At 43.4% G+C, this 23,412-nt stretch overlaps 1 protein-coding gene across 1 annotated transcript in view; it reads left to right on the plus strand.

Moving 5' to 3' along the window:
* LOC117374648 (myocardin-related transcription factor A-like) overlaps positions 1-8,981 on the plus strand; it is a 33,674-nt gene extending 24,693 nt beyond the window's left edge. Inside the window, exons 9-19 of the mRNA XM_055223765.1 lie at positions 334-512; positions 1,767-1,884; positions 2,501-2,699; positions 5,024-5,151; positions 5,232-5,912; positions 6,745-6,912; positions 7,006-7,122; positions 8,000-8,110; positions 8,180-8,245; positions 8,343-8,388; positions 8,459-8,981. Coding sequence (XP_055079740.1) covers positions 334-512; positions 1,767-1,884; positions 2,501-2,699; positions 5,024-5,151; positions 5,232-5,912; positions 6,745-6,912; positions 7,006-7,122; positions 8,000-8,110; positions 8,180-8,245; positions 8,343-8,388; positions 8,459-8,970 — 2,325 coding nt within the window. The 3' untranslated portion in view covers positions 8,971-8,981. The remainder of the gene's footprint in view (positions 1-333; positions 513-1,766; positions 1,885-2,500; positions 2,700-5,023; positions 5,152-5,231; positions 5,913-6,744; positions 6,913-7,005; positions 7,123-7,999; positions 8,111-8,179; positions 8,246-8,342; positions 8,389-8,458) is intronic.
* The last annotated feature ends 14,431 nt before the right edge of the window (positions 8,982-23,412 follow it).

The following is a 23,412-nucleotide window of genomic DNA, read 5'->3' on the forward strand; positions in this document are numbered from 1 at the left end:
TAGCAGCAGTTTGAATATTTTTTTTATTGAAATAATGAGAGGATCTTTAAAAAAAAACCAAATTTACAAATGAATAAATGCAGCCTTGACGGTGCATTTGCTTCATGTTATTAAATGAATGGGGCTTGTCCACAGATTCTTAGTGTTTGATTTAGACACGACGTGCTCAGATAAACTGCAATAAATAAATTATACACATTTCTTGAAGTATTTTTACTTAATCTGTGCCGTCTTGTTCTTGCAAAATGGTGTGTAATAAAACACAGTGAACGATTAAAAAATAAAACGTTGATCTTCTGTCCTGCCCTGAGCCTTTTGTTCATTTTTCCTCAGATGAAAAAGCTCAAGTATCATGAGTATGTCCCTCCAGACCACAAGGGGGAGAAAGAGGCTCCTCCTAAACTCGACTCGTCTTACGCCAAACTGCTCCAACAGCAGCAGCTTTTCCTCCACCTGCAGATCCTCAGTCAACAGCAAAGACAGCAGAGCTCCACCCACACCCAACCACACCCGTAAGACAAACACCCACACCCAACCACACCCAACCACACCCAACCACACCCGTAAGACAAACATCCACACCCACACCCAACCACACCTGTAAGACAAACATCCACACCCACACCCACCCACACCTGTAAGACAAACACCCACACCCAACCACACCCACCCACACCCAACCACACCTGTAAGACAAACACCCACACCCAACCACACCTGTGAGACAAACACTCACACCCAACCACACCCAACCACACCTGTAAGACAAACACCCACCCACACCCAACCACACCTGTAAGACAAACACCCACACCCACACCCACCCACACCTGTAAGACAAACACCCACACCCAACCACACCTGTGAGACAAACACTCACACCCAACCACACCCACCCACACCCAACCACACCTGTGAGACAAACACCCACACCCAACCACACCTGTGAGACAAACACCCACACCCAACCACACCTGTGAGACAAACACCCACACCCAACCACACCCAACCACACCTGTAAGACAAACACCCACACCCAACCACACCTGTAAGACAAACACCCACACCCAACCACACCTGTGAGACAAACACCCACACCCAACCCAACCACACCCACCCACACCTGTAAGACAAACATCCACACCAGTAAATCATTCAGAGTCGGCTCCTCTGCAGCAGAACCAAATGTCCTGTTCTCCTGGAGCGAGACACGTGACACGATCAAACATTTTAATCAAAAATAATGCAAATGAAAAGTATTCAGAAGTGTCTTTATGTGACTCGTGTGAATAATGAAGAACAAGTGAATCTTATCAATTTATTTAATCTGAGCTTTAAATAAACAGATGCTCAGCCTAAAACATCTTTGATCATTTTATCTCCTTTTGAAAAACATTTGTTTCTCTTTGCTGCATTTGTCCTGATTTTGAGTCAGTGGATCTGATAAAAGTGTGATCTGCAGTGACGAGGCTAAAACTGTATTTTTTATTTATTTTTTTGGCTGTCATTTTATTCAAATTCATTTTACTGCTTCAGTAAAGTTCGTAAAAATAAAGTTGCAGTGCATTGTGGACCATTTTAAGCGCTCTGAGGTGCTGAAGGATCCACAGGTGCATCTTTGGTAAATGATCCAGACGCAGGACGTGGGGCTTTAGGAGAAGTGGATCATCACTTGGCAGAGTCTGATGATGTAGATCTGTCTGTGTTTCAGAAGCCGCAGATCCTGGACACACTTGTAATGAAATATATTTGTGTTTTCTTCACAGACCAACAGACCAGGAGCAGCTCAAGTCCACTCCAGTTTTACCTGATGCTCCTTTGGCCACAAGTGTCAAAGCTGAAGAGAAGTCAGCGAGTCTCCCCCCGAACCTGGAGGAACTGAAGGTCTGAGGGTTTGATATACAACACGGAAACATACGGAAAACAGCAATCACTTCATTACAAACTTAATCACTGATGTTAATCCAAGAAAGATTTCATAAAAGTGAATATATTACAAGGTAGTTTTGACAAAAGTATTGAATATCAGACACTAATCGATACTAAAACTGATAAAAGAGCGAGTATCAACATGGAAAAAAACACATAACTGGATAAAATTTGACCTGGAAAAACGTTTTATCAGAACTATTTTAAGACCAGAGGGTAAAATAAATAAACTGAAATTGTGAAAACACTATTGCAAGCTGAGATATTTTAAAATGTGAGAAATAATACAATAGAAAGATAGAATAAATAGAATATATAACTGATATTCCCCCGTAAGATTTACCTATAAACTCGTCAAATGCAGCAGCGTATAAATAAACCAGACTGGATGTTTTTGAAGAAAGCTGTCGTCAGTGAAAAGTACTTCCATGACAGTGATTGATGGCTCAGTCTTACAGTTTTCTCCAGCGTTTCCCATGATTCTTTTCTCCCCTCTTCTCACGTTATCCTCACCTCTGCACTCCCATTCACTCCTTCTCTTTCAATCTCTCTCCACTTTGTGTCCTGTCAGGTCGCTGAACTCAAGGCCGAGCTGAAGCTGAGAGGCCTCCCCGTGTCGGGCACCAAGAGCGACCTGATCGAGAGGCTGAGGGGGGCGCACGCGGCCGGGAGCGGTGCACGCGCTCAGCCTGCAGGGGGGGGCAGAGAGCCGGGGGCGGAGGGAGCGGCGAAGGCGGCGAAAACGACTGTGAACGGTCAACTGGCACTGGGTGAGCAGCTGATTCATGGGTAAAAACTGAAATAAATAAGCAAAATCTTCAAAAAACAGCTAATATTTGGCAAAAAACGTAACATTTTCTTTCGCTAATGGGTCATTCACACAAACACACACGTATGTATTAAAAGAATAATAGTGTCTGAACTTTAACCTTTAACCCCAAACCCAAGACAAGGCAGGTTTATTTGTACAGCACAATTCATCCACAAGGTAATTCAAAGTGTTTTACAGAACAAGAAAGACTTTAAAATCACAACACAACAAATCAAAACATAAATAATCACAAATAATCATCATAAAAATTAACACTAAAGGAGAAAAGTGCAGAATAAACCCCTTTCAGTCACATTCACAGATAAACAGAACAGTTTGAGTCTGGATTTAAACATCGTCAAAGTCGAGGCCTGAGTCACAAGAAGTGAGACAAGTTTAAACTGAACAAAACACTGATTCAACATGTTTAGTCCTGGTTTAGTCCTGGTTTAGTCCTGGTTTAGTCCCGGTTTAGTCCTGGTTTAGTCCCGGTTTAGTCCTGGTTTAGTCCTGGTTTAGTTCTGGTTTAGTCCTGGTTTAGTCCTGGTTTAGTCCTGGTTTAGTCCTGGTTTAGTCCTGGTTTAGTCCCGGTTTAGTCCTGGTTTAGTCCTGGTTTAGTTCTGGTTTAGTCCTGGTTTAGTCCTGGTTTAGTCCTGGTTTAGTCCTGGTTTAGTTCTGGTTTAGTCCTGGTTTGGTCCTGGTTTAATCCCGGTTTAGTCCCGGTTTAATCCTGGTTTAATCCTGGTTTAGTCCTGGTTTAATCCTGGTTTAGTCCTGGTTTGGTCCTGGTTTGGTCCTGGTTTGGTCCTGGTTTGGTCCTGGTTTAGTCCTGGTTTAGTCCTAGTTTAGTCCCGGTTTAGTCCCGGTTTAATCCTGATTTAGTCCCGGTTTAGTCCTGGTTTAATCCTGGTTTAGTTCTGGTTTAGTCCTGGTTTAATTTTTATTTTAGTCCTGGTTTAATCCCGGTTTAGTCCCGGTTTAGTTCTGGTTTAGTCCCGGTTTAGTCCTGGTTTAGTCCTGGTTTAGTTCTGGTTTAGTCCTGGTTTGGTCCTGGTTTGGTCCTAGTTTAGTCCTGGTTTAATCCTGGTTTAGTTCTGGTTTAGTCCCGGTTTAGTCCTGGTTTAGTCCCGGTTTAGTCCTGGTTTAGTCCTGGTTTAATCCTGGTTTAGTTCTGGTTTAGTCCTGGTTTAGTCCTGGTTTAATCCCAGTTTAGTCCCGGTTTAGTCCTGGTTTAATCCTGGTTTAGTCCCGGTTTAGTCCTGGTTTAATCCTGGTTTAGTTCTGGTTTAGTCCCGGTTTAGTCCTGGTTTAATCCTGGTTTAGTCCTGGTTTAGTCCTGGTTTAATCCTGGTTAAGTTCTGGTTTAGTCCCGGTTTAGTCCTGGTTTAGTTCTGGTTTAGTCCTGGTTTAATCCCGGTTTAGTCCCGGTTTAGTCCTGGTTTAATCCTGGTTTAGTCCCGGTTTAGTCCTGGTTTAATCCTGGTTTAGTTCTGGTTTAGTCCCGGTTTAGTCCTGGTTTAATCCTGGTTTAGTCCTGGTTTAGTCCTGGTTTAATCCTGGTTAAGTTCTGGTTTAGTCCCGGTTTAGTCCTGGTTTAGTTCTGGTTTAGTCCTGGTTTAATCCCGGTTTAGTCCCGGTTTAGTCCTGGTTTAATCCCGGTTTAGTCCCGGTTTAGTCCCGGTTTAATCCTGGTTTAATCCTGGTCTAGTCCTGGTTTAGTCCTGGTTTAATCCTGGTTAAGTTCTGGTTTAGTCCCGGTTTAGTCCTGGTTTAGTTCTGGTTTAGTCCTGGTTTAATCCCGGTTTAGTCCCGGTTTAGTCCTGGTTTAATCCCGGTTTAGTCCCGGTTTAGTCCCGGTTTAGTCCCGGTTTAATCCTGGTTTAGTTCTGGTTTAGTCCTGGTTTGGTCCTGGTTTGGTCCTGGTTTAGTCCTGGTTTAGTCCTGGTATAATCCTGGTTTAGTCCTGGTTTAGTCCTGGTTTAGTTCTGGTTTAAAGTTTAGACCTGAGCACAGGACGCACTGTTCTGCCTTAACGTTCCCCCTCACCCCTAAGTGTCTTGCCCAATGACACAATCACTGTATAATTTTCTAGTAAATGTTTTTGCCAACCTTCATATTATTGAATCTACGAGTGGGATTGAACAAAATGGCAGTTCTTAAGTGTTTTTTTCCACACATGTTGTTGCTGTTTTCCCAGTGGACTGTGCTGATCCAGTTTCACACATAAATAATAAAAATATAATATAATATGACGTACTTTTTTCCCTCTTTTTTTCTCTGTAGCTGCCAAACCCAAATGTTCAACTCTTCAGATTAAAAACTCTGGACACAACTGCTCCAAATCTACGTCCTTAACCTCCCCTGAAAACTCCACTTTTATCACTGAGCCAAAAGAGTTTAAAACAGAAATGGTAAATCTATCTATTTTATATTTAACAAACATTACAACAGCGTTCAAATCCTGACTCTTTTTTGTTATTTCTCCATCCAGCCTGACCATGAACCTGCGCTCACTCCACAAATAAACATCAGCATCAAAGAAGAGCAGCTGAGCCCGATACCGACGTCCGCTCCCGTCGAGAAAACGCCCAAAACCCCAACGTCGCCCGCCGCGTCGTTGGACAAAGACTCCATGCTGCGTCAGAAGGACCGACAGATCGAGGAGCTTAAACGGCTGCTGCTCCACAACCAGCGTTTAGTCGACGTGCTAAAAATGAAACTGGAGATGAGGAGGAGGAGCGAAGAGCAAAAGACCGAAATGATTCTTCATTTGAGAGTCGCACCTCCAGATAAAAACGGCGAACTTCACGTTAAGATTAAGCAAGAAGACGCAGACGACGACAATACGGGAACTTTGGGACAGCTCGACCCGAAGTTAACTAACGGAGAACAAAATGGCCGACACCAGCAGGCGGTTCACAGGCTTTTACTTCAGCAACAGAGCAAACTCCACAGTCGACCGCAGGCAGTTCAGACGCACAATCAGAGAGACGAGAACCGCCACAAGCAGGAAAAAGTGTGTCAGGAGAGGAAGAAGAAAGCCCCCCGACAGCAGCAAAGAGTGGAGCTGGACTCGCAACAGATTCTGGTAAAGCAAGAGCGGAAAGACCAGCAAAACATTCAAATCCAGACCAAGACAGAGCTAGAAAAGCCGAAACAGGAAACCGCACAGGTAAACAAACGCAAATGAGGTCAGTGATGAGATGCTAGTCCGCTAGAGGAATATGAAGCTTGCAAAGGGCGACCAGACGTCCCAATTTACCCAGGACAGTCCCAGTTTTGAGCTTTTTATCCTCTGTCCCAGTAGATTTATCCAAAACCATTGATTTGTCTCAGTTTTATACAAGAAATGTCCCAAAAACTGCCATATTTTTGACCGATTTGACATCTGCCAACACTAAAAAGAGGAATATATCGTCATTTCTAAAGCTAAAATACAGAAAACTGTGCTTGAACAAGGCCCGAACACAAAATAATCTCTCAAAAGTCTCTCAGATTACACACCAGCTCAGAAAAGAGTTGAGAAAAGGCCACCAACACCAACAATAACACCAACCACCCTCCAGTTTGGAAAATCTGGTCCCTGAATCCTCACGGAGTCTCAAAACTAAGACTTTAATTCAAACTTTAATTCTTTAGTTCAATATATAACAGTCAAATGAAATTAAAAGTAGAATAACTGATTGTTTTTGTGTGCAGATTACTTCAGTGTGACTTTATTTAAGTGTTTTTACGCCTCAAAATTAGCGTTAGTAATGTGTAAACTCCTCCGGTTTAAGTGTTTAACGTGTTAATCGAGGTGTTCACCCACAACTCACTGCGTTATCTTCAAGTATTTATGAAATTTTAGTGCAAAAACGCCAATTGGACAGTCGCGATGCTAACTGTGAGCTAGCCGTTCAAGAATAACGCAAGATAAGAAGCTGGATTTGCAGATCCTGACTCGTTCTTGGTGCCGTCCTGGTCTTTATCACGTGTTAAATGTTCTTTCTTTTCATGCACAGGTGTGTCCAGACCAGCAGCTTCATCATTTACTTCCATTTGATCTGAAGAACAACGCCACGCCCGCTATAGTCACCGACGGCAACGGAAACCACTTCCTGATCGCGCTGACCAATCAAATCACAGACAGCCACGCCCACGGGAACACGTCCAAACACGTCACTCCGCAGGTCGGCTTATTGTGCGTTTCAGGATCATTATTATTTGGCGATTAGGACGTTAAATTCTATTGTCGTGTCTGGTCTTTGTCTCGTTCCCCTCAGAGATTCCAGTGGTCTCCCTGTAAAGTCCCAGGACACGGCGCCGCTCCTCTGCCTCGTCCCGATAATGACACCAGAGCGATTATGCACACGGGCGGTCCCACGCAGCCGAGCGCAAAGGTGAGATTTACATAAAGATCCCGCTGCCTCACACAATAGAAAATCAATCCTATTAAATGAGTTTGCATTGGCCAAACTTAACATCCATTCGCACACACTTAATCAGACACAAATGTTTGCTCTGATTCTCTGCACACTCTGATTCTCTGAGACTCTGATTCTCTGAGACTCTGAGGCTCTGAGACTCTGAGGCTCTGAGACTCTGAGGCTCTGAGGCTCTGAGACTCTGAGGCTCTCGCTCAAATGGAGATGAGAGAATATGAGGCTTTACAAAGTGCAGCTGACACTCTTCCAAAAGTAAAGGCAGGGAGCAGTCAGGGCTGTCTCAGAGCTGTGTTCATCTCGTGTTCTATGATCCTGTCAGTGTTTTCTGTTTCAAACCTCAGGCTCAGAGCAGCAGCAGAGCAGTCAGTCACAGAGAAAGTCCTAGAGCGTCACAAATAAAGTATTCTGTTTGACGCTCACTACAGTCTATGATAACCAGATTAGATTATTATTGCTTTGCTAATTAGTTTGAGGACATGCACCATTACAATGATTTATGTTGTTAATCGGTGGCGTGCAAAGGGCTAATTGAGACGTGTTGTTTGTGCAGGTGCACTGTGTGAATAATGTGCAGCTTTAGTGGAGCAGAGTGTGTTGTTTACTGTATACTGCTGCCATCAGCAGCCTTCAGCCGCGCGCTCCAGGATCTCCATCACACTATTAATAGTGAGCTTTAGCAGAGCAAACTCTCTGTGCTCTTCATGTGTGAGTGTAACAGAAACATGTTTGTGCAGCCACGTGTGAAGGATGTCATTAGAACAAACAGTCTGAGACGCAGAGATGGAGCTTTGTGCACTTCATAGAAACATTGTGAGTGTTTTCATGACTCCAGGCTCAAAGTGCAGGACTGAACAGAGCCACGGCGCAGCACCAGCTCAGAGAGAGGCCGTGTGAGGAGACGGAGAGCTCACACACCAACGGAGACTCAGCCACGGCTTTAAACGTGAGGCACAGTACAACTTTATCACATATTTACTATCACTATAATCATATTTCTCTAATCTGTCAACAGAAGATTTGCTCCGGTTTAGATTTCCTGTTCAGTCCTGTGTCTCCGACGGCCTCATGTGACTCCAAAGTACGACGTTACCCGTGTCACGCAAAAATAGGACGAAATATGTGTTAGTACAAAGAACTACACTGATTGTGTTGTTTCTTCTTTCTTGTTTTTTCAGGCGACAGAGGCTGAAGACTTCATCGACGTCATTCTGAAAAAAGGAGGTAACATGAACCAACACTGAGCCAAACTTTATATCTGCACAATCACTACAGTTTTGTTATCGTTTTCCAGATATTTCCAAATTCAAACCATCCCCTGACCCGGCTCTGGACCACCTCCACCGCTCCTCCTCCTTCTCACCGCTCGTCCCCCTCCCGTCACTCGCTGCTGCCCCCTGCCTTGACCCCGCGTACACTGCACCCTCAGCATCCCGCACGTCACCGGGCGCAGCGGAGCAGAGAAAGACCGGGCGACTGGAGGACTTTTTAGAAAGCACTACGGGTAAACCGCTTCTCGGAGTGGAGCCCGACGGTCCATTGACTCTGATCGATGACCTCCACAGTCAGATGTTGTGCACGGCCAGTATTTTGGACCGCCCGCCCTCCCCCATGGACACGCTGGACATGGAGGCGGGGACGTGCCTGGAGGGGCGGGGCGTGGACGGGATGGACTGGTTGAACCTCACTGTGGAGGAGAACAACAAGGATTTACCAGAGCTGGCCTCGCCTACGCCCCCTAGTGTCTTTAGTACAGACTTTCTGGACACGTACGACCTGGAGACGGCCTGGGACTCGTGTTTGTAACGGACTGCGCTCTGACTCTACAAATACAACTCCAATTCTCATCACATCATAATTATTTAAGGCTGATAGACATGATCACGTACAGAATTTTATCTTTTTTATTTCATGCATCTGTATAAATTAATTAAGATATAGTTCATTTTACAGCAAAACTTGAATCTATTATAACTAAATCATTAAGTACAATGTTAGTGGTGCAATAACCTGCAGAGGGGGAGTAACTTTTTAAAGAAATGTACTTTTTGGAGTACGGTTCAAGCAACATAGTTATTTTAATGAAGTAGCAGTACTTTTACTTGAGTAAGTCTACAAGGTACAAAAACTTAATGTTAAAAATACAAAATGATCTGAACGTTTTTGTTTCTTGCTCCTTCAGGCATAATGTTCTCATTTTTGAATAGACTTTTTGCATTTACATTAACTTTAAATGATAAATCAGATGTCACATGCCTCTTTAAGTTACTCTTACTTGAATCGTAGTTTTCCCAAATACTTTATTCTTAGTTTGATTGATTGATTTTATTATTGTGTCTTATAGAAAAGTCGAGTCCTTTAATGGATTTATAACTTTTAACAAAATACAAAAACCAACAGACTCATTTAAACAAACTCATCGGCCGCTTCTTCCAGACTTTACAAAGAAATGAATCAAACTTATAAACATTAGAATTAAACAACTATTTCATTTTCATCTTGTCGTCATCTTTACTCCAGATCATCTCAGGGCCTTGGCTGATTCCTTGGACCACTGCTTTGTACTTCTACTTGAGTAATATCGTTTTGAAGTAACATTACTCTGATTTAAATACACTTTTTGGCTACACCTCTGATTATACTTTGAGTGAAATATAAAGTGTGACCATTACATTTAGAGCGAAGAACATTTTGGCTCTTACAGACTGTTGCATTATAAGTGAGTTTAAATGAATTACATCCAAAAATATGACTTATTTTCTTATTTAAAACGCTATTGATGCAAAATTGAGGTAGTTAATTTATATTGTACTGTTAAAAAGTATTAAATTAATCCAAAGCTATAAAAAAACTAAGCAACTAACCATGTCTTTTGCCCAGGAAACGATCAAATCAAGTGATTATACACGTGAAAAATACCTCTGGGTACAATTACACACCAGTAAATATCAGATAAGAAGAGTCAGAAAACACTAGAATTGGTGTGTGTTTACATGTGGAATTTTCCGGTGAATTTACAATATTTCTTTAAATTTTTTTGTGTTTTTTTTCATATTTGTAAATGAACTTGTACAGCCAATAATAGTGACCTTAGAATCTAAAGTAGTTTTTGGAGTGTGATTAAAAATGTCAGTGGGACTTAACTGAACTAAACAGAATGACCTTTCCTCACTGTACATACACTCGAGTATTGATCGGTGCACACACACACGCACCCCCACACACACACCCCCCCACACACACACACACACACACACCCACACACACACACATGCACACACACACACACACACACACACACGTACATCTCGTTATCTCTGAGGAGCGGCTCTTTCACATGAAGACTCTTTAACTACACTATTACCATCCTGCAGTGACCTTCATCTAATTGGGCCCCAAAGCCTCGTTATCCGCCTTTAACTACAGATAATCAATAAACTGAGGCCGCAGGAAATGTATCAGAAATCAATAAGCAAAGGACATTTGTCTCAACTCTTTCGGACGCGTCTAGACACAAACTAGATACAGATTTGAGGAAGTATCAGTACTGCAAAAAAAAACAACAAAAAAAAAAAACACTGTGATTTTCAGCTGTGATTTTGAGTTTTATCAGAGCAAATATAAGACGTCATGGTAAGATAAAGAAAGTACTGTTATTCTGTGTGTGGAAATGACATTGTGTTATTAAAAAAAGGAACATTTTTAACTTTATTCAGGTTTTGTGATTGGTCTAGAGCACATGTGTCAAACTCAATTTCACCCAGGGCCAATTTGCATAGATGTAAAATAAAAAAAATGACTCTAACTGCCTCTCTGACATTTTAAGACAGTCATACATTTTCATTTACTTTGTCGCGGCCACATAAAATGACATGGTGGGCCAGGATTCGCCCCTGGGCCTTGAGTTTGACACTTGTGGTCTAGAGTATTGAGTGAATTCCTTAGTATCAAAATTAAGTTTGAAATTTTAGTATCGTTGAATCGTTGGACAGTTGGATCGGTGCCGCGTCCACAATGATGCAGTCGCTGTTTCGGTCCGTTGTGTTAAAGAAGGAGATGAGTCAAAAGGCAAAGCTCTCGATTTACCGTCAGTCTACGTTCCCGCCCTCACCTGTGGTCATGAGCTCTGGGTAATGACCGAAAGGACAAAATCACAGATACAAGTGGCCGAAATGGGAGGAGGCCCCGGGGAAGACCCAGGACACGCTGGAGGGACTATGTCTCTCGCCTCGGGGTCCCACTGGAGGAGCTGGAGGACGTGTCTGGGGTGAGGGAAGTCTGGGAGCCCCTGCTTAGAGACTGCTGCCCCGTGACCCGGCCCCGGATAAGAAGAAGGACCGGTAGTGTTGTTTGATTTCGATTAAACACTATAAATATTAACTGCTAAACTAAAACAATGATTGAATAACATAAGATCATTTTGAATCAACTGTGGGAAATGTGATAATGTGACAAATTTTGAAATATTTCTTGTCAGTGGAAATGAGAAGAAACTGTTCCTCAAACTTCACAGATTTTTTTCTCCACGTTGCATCTTTGCAGCAGTGTCCTGTGTATAAAACCAGGTAAAACACGCCAAAGTGCTATTAAACGAGCAAATGTGAACTATGAAAATCAGCAGAATTTGCGTAATCAAACTGATGACTTGAATGCCTCTGGATGAACGGAAAACCCTGGACACGTTGTAAATGAGCGCCGGGCTGACGGCTCATATCATTTTGTGGTGGCGGTGTGGAAATGTGCAATCAGCGCAAAACGCCCTCATTACTATTCACCCTCCAACTACACGCAGAGGTTATAGTGTCTCAGGTTTGGGTGATGAGGGAGTCTCTGTGATTCCTGAACATAAACAATGCAGATTTTTAAGAGGGGAGTTACGCAAAATCGACTTTTTTGGAGCTTTGTGCTGTTGTTCCCTCATGAAAAACACGCCTGAAGTGGTTTTATATGTCATCCATGCATGTTTGAGTAATCTAGAGATCTCTCCTGGGCCTTATTCGAATATTTCTTCAACCCTTTGTACCTGCATTACCATTTTTCATAAATACACAAAAGCATGACACAAAACAATACACTACAACTTCACAAACCTGGTGAGATGTTCTGTAGTTTCATTAGCGGGATGCACACTGATGAAGCTGTGAAGGGGAGTGACTTAGCGCAGAGAGCAAGAGGCACATTTAATCATGGAGGTATAAATATGTATTCCACATTATTTCCTCAGTACAAAAGAAACTTGTACCATGTGATCAGTTTTGACCAATCAGAGCTAAAACGCAGCTACTAATACTTGAAAAAACTGTAAATTACTGTAGATTTTGTCACTGAAAAATGTTTAAACTCACCTGCCTCCTGAGTCTGAGTGTGTCACGTGTCTTTATTTCCGTCTCATCTGCACAAATCAAACCTCAAACTCTATGGACTTTCATGGAGAGGTGGGTAGAGAAGAGTAAAAGTAACATTATGTCAGAGTAATACTATAAGTAGAAGTACAAAGTGGTAAGTGGTCATTGTAAGAGTCCGGGAGTAACATCTGATTTATAGCTTGAAGTGAAGGTAATTGGAAGGATAAAAATATGAATTAAGGCTCAAAATGTGAACATTGCACAAGGCAGACCACAAAAATGAGTCAAACTTTGGAAGAAACGTGGAAATCATTTAATATTGTCACTTTTAGACTTACTCACAGTGAGAACCACAACTTTTACTTGAGTGTACTGTTAAACTGTGTCCGGATTAGAGTTTTTTCCCAGTGTTTTTGTGCTGTCCCTCCCTTCTGTGTCTGTGCCTGGAGCTGGGTGGATTTTCTGGCACCACCCACTACTCACCTGGAGCCGATCAGCAATCAAACCTACAACCTCTGGAGAACAAAGAGCCGGTTCATTTCTGCACACGCTGCCAGATCGTCGTGTGATCCTACGGTGTATCCTCTGGTATTTTACTGTTACGCCCAGTCTGCTCTGATTTTGCAATTCATGGTACTTAGTTTGTTTTTGCTGTTTCCTTCAGCTCCCGACGACCAGCTCCCGACGACTCAGCTCCCTACGACCAGCTCCCGACGACCAGCTCCCTACGACCAGCTCCCGACGACCAGCTCCCTATGACCAGCTCCCGACGACTCAGCTCCCTACGACTCAGCTCCCTACGAATAGCTCTCTACAAGCATCTCCCAATCACCAGCTCTCTACGACCATTCCCATACGACCAGCTCCTGACGACTGAGCTCCCTACAACCGACTCCCGATGACCAGCTCCCTACAATCAGCTCCTTACAAGCAGCTCCCGACAATGCAGCTCCCTACGACTCAGCTCCTTATGACCAGCTCCCAACGACTCAGCTCCCGACAACCAGCTCCCTACGACCAGCTCCCGACAACCAGCTCCCGACGACTCAGCTCCCGACGACTCAGCTCCCGACGACCAGCTCCCGACGACCAGCTCCCGACGACTCAGCTCCCTACGACTCAGCTCCCTACGACTCAGCTCTCTGCAACCAGCTCCCCTCGACCAGCTCCTGACGACCAGCTTTTGCAATTTTCCTTGTAATAAACTGCTCAATCTTTAAATCCCGACTCCACATCCTTTGATCCACCCGCAGATACGACGCACTGTTATCGGGAGTAAACGTGTGGTGTAAATGTAACTACCACCTCTGCTCGCACGAATGACACATTATAATAGACATTTTGAAACAGGTTTAAAAAAAAAAAAGGGTCATATATAATCACTGAAACGTGCAGGTCTAATGTTCTATTCAACACGTCCACGACACGTTTTATCGAATATTGTGCCACATCTAATGCATAACAAATCAGACTCTCTCCTCGCTGCTTCTTTGGTCATTCTGATTACTTCATTACGGCCAATACAGCCATACCAAGTCTCATTTATCATTTATGCGGCTAGATTAAACCCAACCCCGACGCCTTGAATCTACACACACTCTACTTTGTAAAGCAGCGACTTAGCAGCAACATCCCTCCCTCCTTTTCCAAGATAGAAATGCTAATCACGTTTTTATCCCCGCTCCAATCTGTCCGCTTATCTCTGAAGATGCATAAAATCTGCGACTAACAACTTTACAGCGCCGTAAGCCGACTTAACATGACAGCAAACAGTATCCGCGTAATGTAACATCCGCGTACCGCCGCTTGTCTCCCGAGCGACCGCTTTCGTTTTGTGTTTGCTTAAATCGGGATGTGACAGATATCAGGCCACGAGTGTTGTTTGCACAGCAGTGAGTCACCATAAGAAGAAGGAGAAAGCAGCAGCTGTGTGAGGAAGCGTTAGCACAGAAGCAAACACGTCTGAATCATAAATGTGTGTAGATGCTAAATAACAGAAGGGGGTGGGGTCGCGATGGAGCGGCGGCGTTGGTCCACAGCACGGCCCGGTTTTCTATAAGACGATGCATTTCTCAGGATGTGCACAGACTGTTGAGGTGACATTTTAACATCCTGCGTCAATGGACTTATCTCAGATCTTGACCTGGGCTTTGTCGGGAGAGTTTTACCCATGAGTGGAGCGAGCGCTGGAGTAGAACCTTCAGTCAGTCTGTTGCGTGCCGCTTGGTTCAGGGTTGGTGGCGACACGTAAACGAAATGACGTTATAAAAAAAGGGTGTGGAGCAAAACGGGAGCGTGGAGACGTGGTCCAAAAATGATAAATCAGATTTTATTGTCACGAAAATAACGCTCAAAAGGGTGTACAAATTAAATCACTGGGTAATATAAAAATAAAAATAAAAGATGGTGCAGCGGAGGACGCACTGGTCGCTGATGTCTCACCTGGAGAATATAAAATGCTAATGCTAATGCTAAGGCGCACAGGTAAAGTTTACTAAAGGAGGCCAAGAGATGTTCATTGAAAGAAGGTAAAATAGCAAAATATTAGTTCGAAATAACGCAATTAGACCAGTTTAACTTAAAATCCAACTATAAACCCTTATTAAAACCCATCTGTTGTAACCCAGCTCGTGTGGGGGAAGGGAAGCAACAAAAAGAAAACCAAATAAAGTAAGAAGTAATTTAATTAACAGGAAAGTAAGAGTAAACTAAACATGTATAAACAATGGTTCCTTGCAAGGGGTTAAACCAAATAAAACAAAGGTAAAGTGACAAAACACAAATTTTACAGGAACAAAATCTCAAGAACAAACACAGTCAGAGTGTCATAAAACAAAACCCCCAGCAGGTGGCCCCAATCTTCTGAAATGAAAAGGGAGGCGGCTGGAGGGGAAAATGTTCCTCCAATCACGGCCCAGGGATCCGGCAGCCATGTTTAAGGGGGAAAAAGAAGACTTGGGGACACACACGATAAATAAAATATACAAACACAAATAACAAAAAGGAACCAACCGGACAAACAAACCAGGGAGATGAGACGTTTCTGGACGGGAGGGAGGGGAGTAAGTGAGGAGGAGACTTAAACGTAAATAACAAACGGAAAATAACCACCACCTGAACAAGAAACACCAACAACACCAGACCAGACACTCCTGGAAACAAACATCAGAATTAAAATGGGAGTTTTCAATGATATTTCTAAAAATAAATACACCCGAAAAACAACAACAACAACAACAGTCCAAATACACAAGTCTGGGAATAGTCCGTGTTCAGTGAATTGTGCCACTAGCCCATTGTCAGATAGAGCGGTAGATCCAAGGCGAACGGACGCACACAGCCTTTCAACGCGGTGCCGGTGGACCACGTGCACAGCGTACGGCGAGAACGAGCAGCGGGCAGTAAAAGTAGCAGTACAACAGACAGGATAAGCGAGTATAACGTCACCCACAGCGTTCAGCTCCACTCAAATGAAGCTAATTGAGGCTAGCAGTTATAGCGGCTGAATTTGGAGTCGAATTCTACATTTGGAATCTGAAATCTGGAACGCAAGTGTCATAGCAACGAAAGAGCCAATCAGGAGCGAGGCTGTTGAAGGTAACGCCTCTTCCTGGCCGCAGCGCTTAGCAAAACTGTCAATCAAACCTATTGCTAGCGCTAACGGGAGGGACCTCGGGGAAAGAAGGCGCCTGATTTGTGTGTTATTAATGTTCTTGATTTATGGAAACAAAAAGGATCACGTAGAGCGGGTTAATACGAACATTTAAGACCGAAACGGAGAGTCTGACAGCAGCAGTTACAGAGAGAGGGGACAGTTTTTCAATACAAAGTGGATTGGAGCCAGAGTCGATCACTTTCTAGTCGGAACGCCGCGGCTAGCAGGTTAGCTATGTTCGTTTATATACAGTCTATGGGTAAACGGGACTAAACCGGCTCAGAAATGGAGAGGATCACGCAAACTCTGCACAGATTCAACGCAAATCTGGAACCTTCTTGTTGTGAGGAAAGAGTTTTAGCTGCTCAGTGGGTCAGATGGACGACTGTAATTAATAAAATGCAAAAAAACTATAGACTATACGTTTTAAAATTCCAAATATGTGAATCTCCAACCTTTCCGTGCCACATTCACACTATGCACGATGAAGGACGCAGCACAACTCAGGATCTGCGCGTTAAACATGTGTGAATGAAGAAAAAAACACAAGTCCGGGTCTGTTTTTGGATGAGGAAACAACATAAGATACATCAGAAAATAGTTGTACGATGTGTCGTTTCATCCGGCTGTCAGTCACGCCCTCTGAAATCGGGAGACAGGACGTGGCTCCAGATCCACTCGTCTTTGTAAAGTTTTGTCAAAGCAAAGATTTGGCGGGGCAGGTGAGTCAGAAATGGGGTCAAACGGTAAAAACGGGTTAAAAAATGAACTCTACTGACGGCCTCCTTGTGGTACAATCGCTAATGTCTCATAATTACAGCAGATATTGACTAATTAAATGGATTTAAAACAGGACTAACGATGGATTAAATGCAAAATCTACATAAAAAAAACCAGCTTGAAACCGAATTCATGTGCGAGAAACCAGCCTAAACGAGCCCACTCCAAATTTATTCTATAATTGCAGTGTCATTCATTTTGTCAGCCAAGGAAATACAAATCAGCAAAGTTTTGACAGCGAGCGCAGGTGTGTGTGTGCGTTGTGTTTTCTCCTCCGCTCGCAGCAGAGATGTTGGACGAGATGCAGAGGGGGTGTATCTGACAGAGCCTCCAGTCATTCTGAAGAGGCTTTGATGCCTCACGGAGCGGCGGGAGGGGGAGCTGCTTATGACGGACACTGATACGCCACTGTCAGCAAACAAGAAAGACACGAAAACGCACTTGTTCTTAAGAGCTGGATATCGCGCGTTATGTAATTAAGCAAACGCACGGTGTTAAAAACGTGAAAAACTGGACTAGTGCGTTCAGGGGATAGCTAGTTATTCACAGAGATGCATTTATAAGCACGTTTCACAGCTTTCAGAGCGGAGTTTTGACATCAGGGTAACTAATATGCTAACCGCGCACTTCCTCTTTGTGTATGAATGCTTTAAACCAGGGGTGTCAAACTCATTTTCACCGAGGGCCACGTCAACAAAATGGTCGCTCTCAAAGGACCAAATGTAACTGTAAGATAAATGTCACTATGTTTTAATTTTGTTAATTAACCGTTTCTATATTTATTACAAATATTACATATGGATTTGCATAGACATGAAAAAATATCTGTTTAACTGTGTATCTCCTGATAAACTGACATTTTAAGACAGTCATACCTTTTAATTTACTTTGTCACGGGCCGCATAAAATGATGTGGCGGGCCGAATTTGGCCCATGGGCCTTGAGTTTGTGTGCTTTAAACCTTTTAAATCTTTACTCGTCCACAGAAACTACCCAACACAGAACATGGAACAAAAACACTGCAGCAGCAAACCAAACATTATGAACGTTTTCTTCAACAATGCCATACTCTGGGACATTCCAAAGCTGTGATATCTCCATGGAGACAAGCAGGTGATGGACAATCTGCTGGAAAAGTTACGCAGTGCAGAGTTTTAAATGGCACTGATCGGAAAGTGTTTGTATGTGTGATTACCTGCAGAAATCTAAAGATAAAATAAGTCAGAGAGAAGCTGAACCCAACGGTGAACAACCAGAACACAGTAAAACACACACACTTAAACACACGCACAACTACACACACACGCACAGGGGGGTCATCTGTTCAGGTGAGGGACGGGAGGGTCCAGCTCCACGGAACAGGACGAGGGACAGAGGATCTAAGGGCCGGTCAGTTCCCCTCCCCAGAGAAAAGTGTGACAGGGAACAACATGTGAATAACAAAGAGCAAACTCCAGGTGAACTGAACTGGGAATGTTGTTGACAGGAAAAATAGGAGGAAACGGAGGATAGTCTCAGGTTTCCAGAGCTGCTCCTACGGCAGCTTCATTAAAACTGCAGGTTTTACTTCTGCTCCTCACTGTCCTGGTCTGGAGCTGCTCACTCAAAGACGAGATGATTCTATAACAGGAACTGGGAGCATTTTAACTCAAATCCTTCAGACTGATCCTAACCTTTTTTTTTGTTTATTTCTTTTTTTTTATGGTTTGCCGTGCTCCACTTCCAACTTATTCCTCACGAACGCATTCCCAACATCCTAATTATTCACTGAGACGAGTTAATAAGCACAGAAAAAAACAAAACAAACAACAAAAAACTCCAAAAACTTGAAATTGTAAATTGTGTTGATGTATTTTTGTGTCTGGAGCCCCTTGTATCAGCTCAAGTATCACCTGTGGAGTTTCTTCTCACACGACTTTCATAGAAGTAAAATGTATGAAGTGTTTTCAAATGTTTTATGAATAAATAAATAAATACAACAGCACATCAGTCTTATAGTTACTGGTTCATGAACGATAAAAAACCCTTAAAAATTGGACAAAAGGGATGTTTTTTAGATGGATTTCACTGGATTTCGCTTCCCACAGTTTCATAAATACAACAGCTAACACACGCTAACAGCACACATGCTAAAAGTCGCACACACATGCTAACCGCTCTCATGCTAACAGCGGCGCGGCGGCTCACACAGGAGCTCTGCAGTGTTTTTCCTCTTGTATATCTCAAACCGGGGCATCTGGAGTGTTGTGGGCGCGTCATCGATTAGCACAGCGGGCCGTGTCGGGAGGGCATCTGTGGAGCACTGAGTCAACGTGGTGAAGAGCTGATTCATTGTTTTTCGCGAGTTATTCAATTTAGTTGTTTCACCAACTCGTGTCTCATCTCGTCCGCAGAGGAGGTCAGACCAGGCGAGCGTTTTAAAAGAGTAAACGCCGCAGAGATGATGATTGTTTATTATTAGAGCCTCCAGTCGAGTTTATAGTCGTGGACTCGGCTGTGAACTACGTGGGAGCGGCTCAGATCCTCGGGGACTGTTCAAAATGCTAATTACCAGTGGTTTATTTGATACTGGCCAAAGTAATAACGGACTGCAGCGTTTGTGCGAAGGTCGGCGTCTTTTTAAAAATATTATCTGTGAAAAGTTTAAAATAATCCACTGATTCAAGTCAAAAGGGTCACACAAGGACTCACTCATGTTCACACGTGGACAAACTCATTATTTATTGAAAAACAAACTGCACCTGATGTTTAATCTTTTCATGTGGAGACAAACTAGTTTTGCTTAAACACAAAATCTGGAACAACTCAAACTTGATATTACAGAGAAATTACATTTGAAAAAACAGATAAAAGAATAAAAGAAAATGAATTATGCGTCTCTCATTTGACTGAAGTGATTTGTAGCTCGGTCGTTAATGAGTCTTAACAGAAAAGGACGAGCACTTTCTGGTCTCGACTACACGTCAGCGTATGAGCAAAGCACTCTGGGATTTGTAGTATTAGTGGTACGTGAGCTGTATACCGGCGGGCCAGCTCTAATGCACATGTGATATGATCTCACGGGCCAAATATAAGTACACTGCGGACCAGATTTGGCCCCTGGACCTGAGTTTGACATATGTGATCTCTGGAGAGAAACAAAAACAAATGTAACTGTCAATGTCAGTGATTCCAAAAGTAGTGTCCAGAGTCCTAAAAACACTTTACTATGTGAGTTTCTTTACAAACTTTGAATCAGCACTGAGCCCGTGGGTTTGTTAATGTTTGTAAAGATGCAATGTGGAACTTTTCTGATAGGGGACATCTCCATGGACACCTGCTGATGTTGGTTTGCATGAAGTTGAGCAGGTCACGCAACGAGACCAAGTTACACGTCAAAATGCACGATTTTTGAGTCATAAAACACTTGTGATAATGTAGGTAAGATGAATACTTTTAATGCTCATCTGTGTAACATTACTGGCAAAGCGACATCATCTGCAAAGAGACAAGGAGGTGGGAAGATGAGTCATGGGTTTTCTCACCTTGACTGTATGAATAACTTGTAACGCAAACGCTTCACTTGAGACTTTTGATACAAAAAAAAACAAAACAGATTTATTTCAACTATACAAGGCAAAATATGTATAAAAAAACAAGTATAGTATGAAAAGAACTCGACATGTACGTGACACAAAAACGCCAAAACAACACCTGCCGTCGTCTGAACGCGGATCTGCTCCTACAGTAAAAACACTTCTTCTCTGGGAAAATCTCCGGATGACAAAATCTAATGAGCGCGGCTTGAAAACGCTGACATCACATCGTTCTGACAGACAAAGGCGGGAAGAGAGAGAACGGAGCGGAGTTTAGTCTAAAGGCGACAGATAAGGTATAACAGGATTGGGTGTGCGGGGACGCGCCGGAGGTTCGGGTGCGGGCGTGCGCGTCGGATGTTGAAAGTCTGAGAGACACGAGGAAGTGAAGCTGGAGCAAAAAATAGCACCGGCTCAATTTCTCCACCTCCACCTGTCTGCCTGTCGCTAATTATCGCCGCGAATAGCTCCAGACGAATTCCTCTACGATTTTTGTGTACGTTTCTTAGCGTCACCGAGCGTCGTGATTGTGTGTTTGGGGGGGGGGGATTATAGCTCTTCAGTTAACCACCTGGAGAGCGGAGACGAGCTTAAGGACAACCTAATCCCCGGCTTAATGTGACAGCAGCGTTTTCACACAAACTAGCGTCGTTACTAAACTGTTGAGCTTTGAAAGTAGAACGCGTTTACGCACACGCAGACAGACGTTTCAAGGGCGGGAGATGCAGCTACCAGTGGGCTCGTGTGTGTGTGTGTGTGTGTGTGACTTCTTAGGCGTAATGTAGGTCAGGCGTATTGTAAACCAAATGCTACCGAGCGATTAGGATGCAGACAGAGGCAAAAAGAACCAACAAAAAACGACGCGCAGCCCAAAAAGAACAGCGCAAGACGACAATGTAAAGGGATTTTTGAATCTAGGTCACAAAGTAAGACTCGGCGTGACGTCATTACAGCGACAGAGTTTAATCTGTTATGAAATAAAACGCCGTCGCTTCAGAAAAAAGTGCTCGTTTGAACGCAACAGTGAGCCCGATGAACGCGGAGGGCATGCGTCTGAAGAGTTGTTGGTGCAATTCCCACGAGTAAAAACACTTGAGCTTCCGTGTCCGCGCAGTACGAGGTCGGAGGAGTGAGTTTTGTGCTGGTCGCGAGAGGATTCTGCAAACTGCGACGTGAACGAGCGAACGAACTGAAATTAATATTATGTTTGCAGCTAAATCAGTGTTGCCCGAGTGGATTTAAGAACCTAAGTCGTGTTTTTGGTTTTGATTTGGAGTAACGTTGTTGTAATTGCTTTTAATGTTTGTGTCATGATCCGCATTGTCTGCTCCTGGTTTTCCTCCCTGTGTGCTCTTCCCCCTCCCTCACCTGCCTGTACCTGGAGCTGGGCGGAGCTCTCGGCTCCTCCCATGCACACCTGCTCCCCATCTGGCTAATCACCACACCTGCCCTGGATAAGAGGAGACGGGGGAAGACACTCGGGGGAGATCGTCTGTTTGGACTCACCCTGTCTGTGCTGTGTTTGTCGTCCTCACTTGTTCCTGTCGTCCCTGTGTTCCTGTCGTGCTCCGGCCCTGGATGTCTCCTCTGCTCTGCCCTACGCCCGTCTGGTCTGCCTGTTCTTGTGTTCCTGTGTTCCTGCTCCCTGCTCACCTCCGGATCACCTGCTGTTCGTACTTTGTTCCATTATTACAATAAATAATGTAAATCTGCCCCGAGTCTGCATCCCTTGGTCCGCTACACACACCCGTTACGACAGTTTGATTTTATGTTGTAAATTTTGTGATATTTTATTCTTGTTTGTATTGTGAAGCGACTTTGAGTATCTTGAAAAGCGCTATATAAATAAAATGCATTATTATTATTATTATAATTGTGAAGGAAGAGACTGCAGATTAGGTTAGTTTGTTAGTTACTTTATCGTAAAAAAATGCCATTTACACACAATACCACACAAACACATCACATACACTGGACAGACCCAAGGCAAGTAAATAAATAAAAGTGCATCATAATAATCAGAGTTTCGTGGTCTATAGATTGTTCAGGTTAATAACGGCTGTGGGTATGAAACTATTTTTGAAACGTGCTTTATTACGTCTGAGAGTCCTGTATCGTCGACCTAAAGGCAGTAGAGTAAAGTAACGGTGCAGTAGAGTAAAGTAACGGTGCAGTAGAGTAAAGTAACGGTGCAGTAGAGTAAAGTAACGGTGCAGTAGAGTAAAGTAACGGTGCAGTAGAGTAAAGTAACGGTGCAGTAGAGTAAAGTAACGGTGCAGTAGAGTAAAGTAACGGTGCAGTAGAGTAAAGTAACGGTGCAGTAGAGTAAAGTAACGGTGCAGTAGAGTAAAGTAACGGTGCAGTAGAGTAAAGTAACGGTGCAGTAGAGTAAAGTAACGGTGCAGTAGAGTAAAGTAACGGTGCAGTAGAGTAAAGTAACGGTGCAGTAGAGTAAAGTAACGGTGCAGTAGAGTAAAGTAACGGTGCAGTAGAGTAAAGTAACGGTGCAGTAGAGTAAAGTAACGGTGCAGTAGAGTAAAGTAACGGTGCAGTAGAGTAAAGTAACGGTGCAGTAGAGTAAAGTAACGGTGCAGTAGAGTAAAGTAACGGTGCAGTAGAGTAAAGTAACGGTGCAGTAGAGTAAAGTAACGGTGCAGTAGAGTAAAGTAACGGTGCAGTAGAGTAAAGTAACGGTGCAGTAGAGTAAAGTAACGGTGCAGTAGAGTAAAGTAACGGTGCAGTAGAGTAAAGTAACGGTGCAGTAGAGTAAAGTAACGGTGCAGTAGAGTAAAGTAACGGTGCAGTAGAGTAAAGTAACGGTGCAGTAGAGTAAAGTAACGGTGCAGTAGAGTAAAGTAACGGTGCAGTAGAGTAAAGTAACGGTGCAGTAGAG

This window comes from Periophthalmus magnuspinnatus, chromosome 8 (assembly GCF_009829125.3).
Source record: "Periophthalmus magnuspinnatus isolate fPerMag1 chromosome 8, fPerMag1.2.pri, whole genome shotgun sequence".
In the NCBI taxonomy this organism is placed as follows: Eukaryota; Metazoa; Chordata; class Actinopteri; order Gobiiformes; family Gobiidae; genus Periophthalmus; species Periophthalmus magnuspinnatus.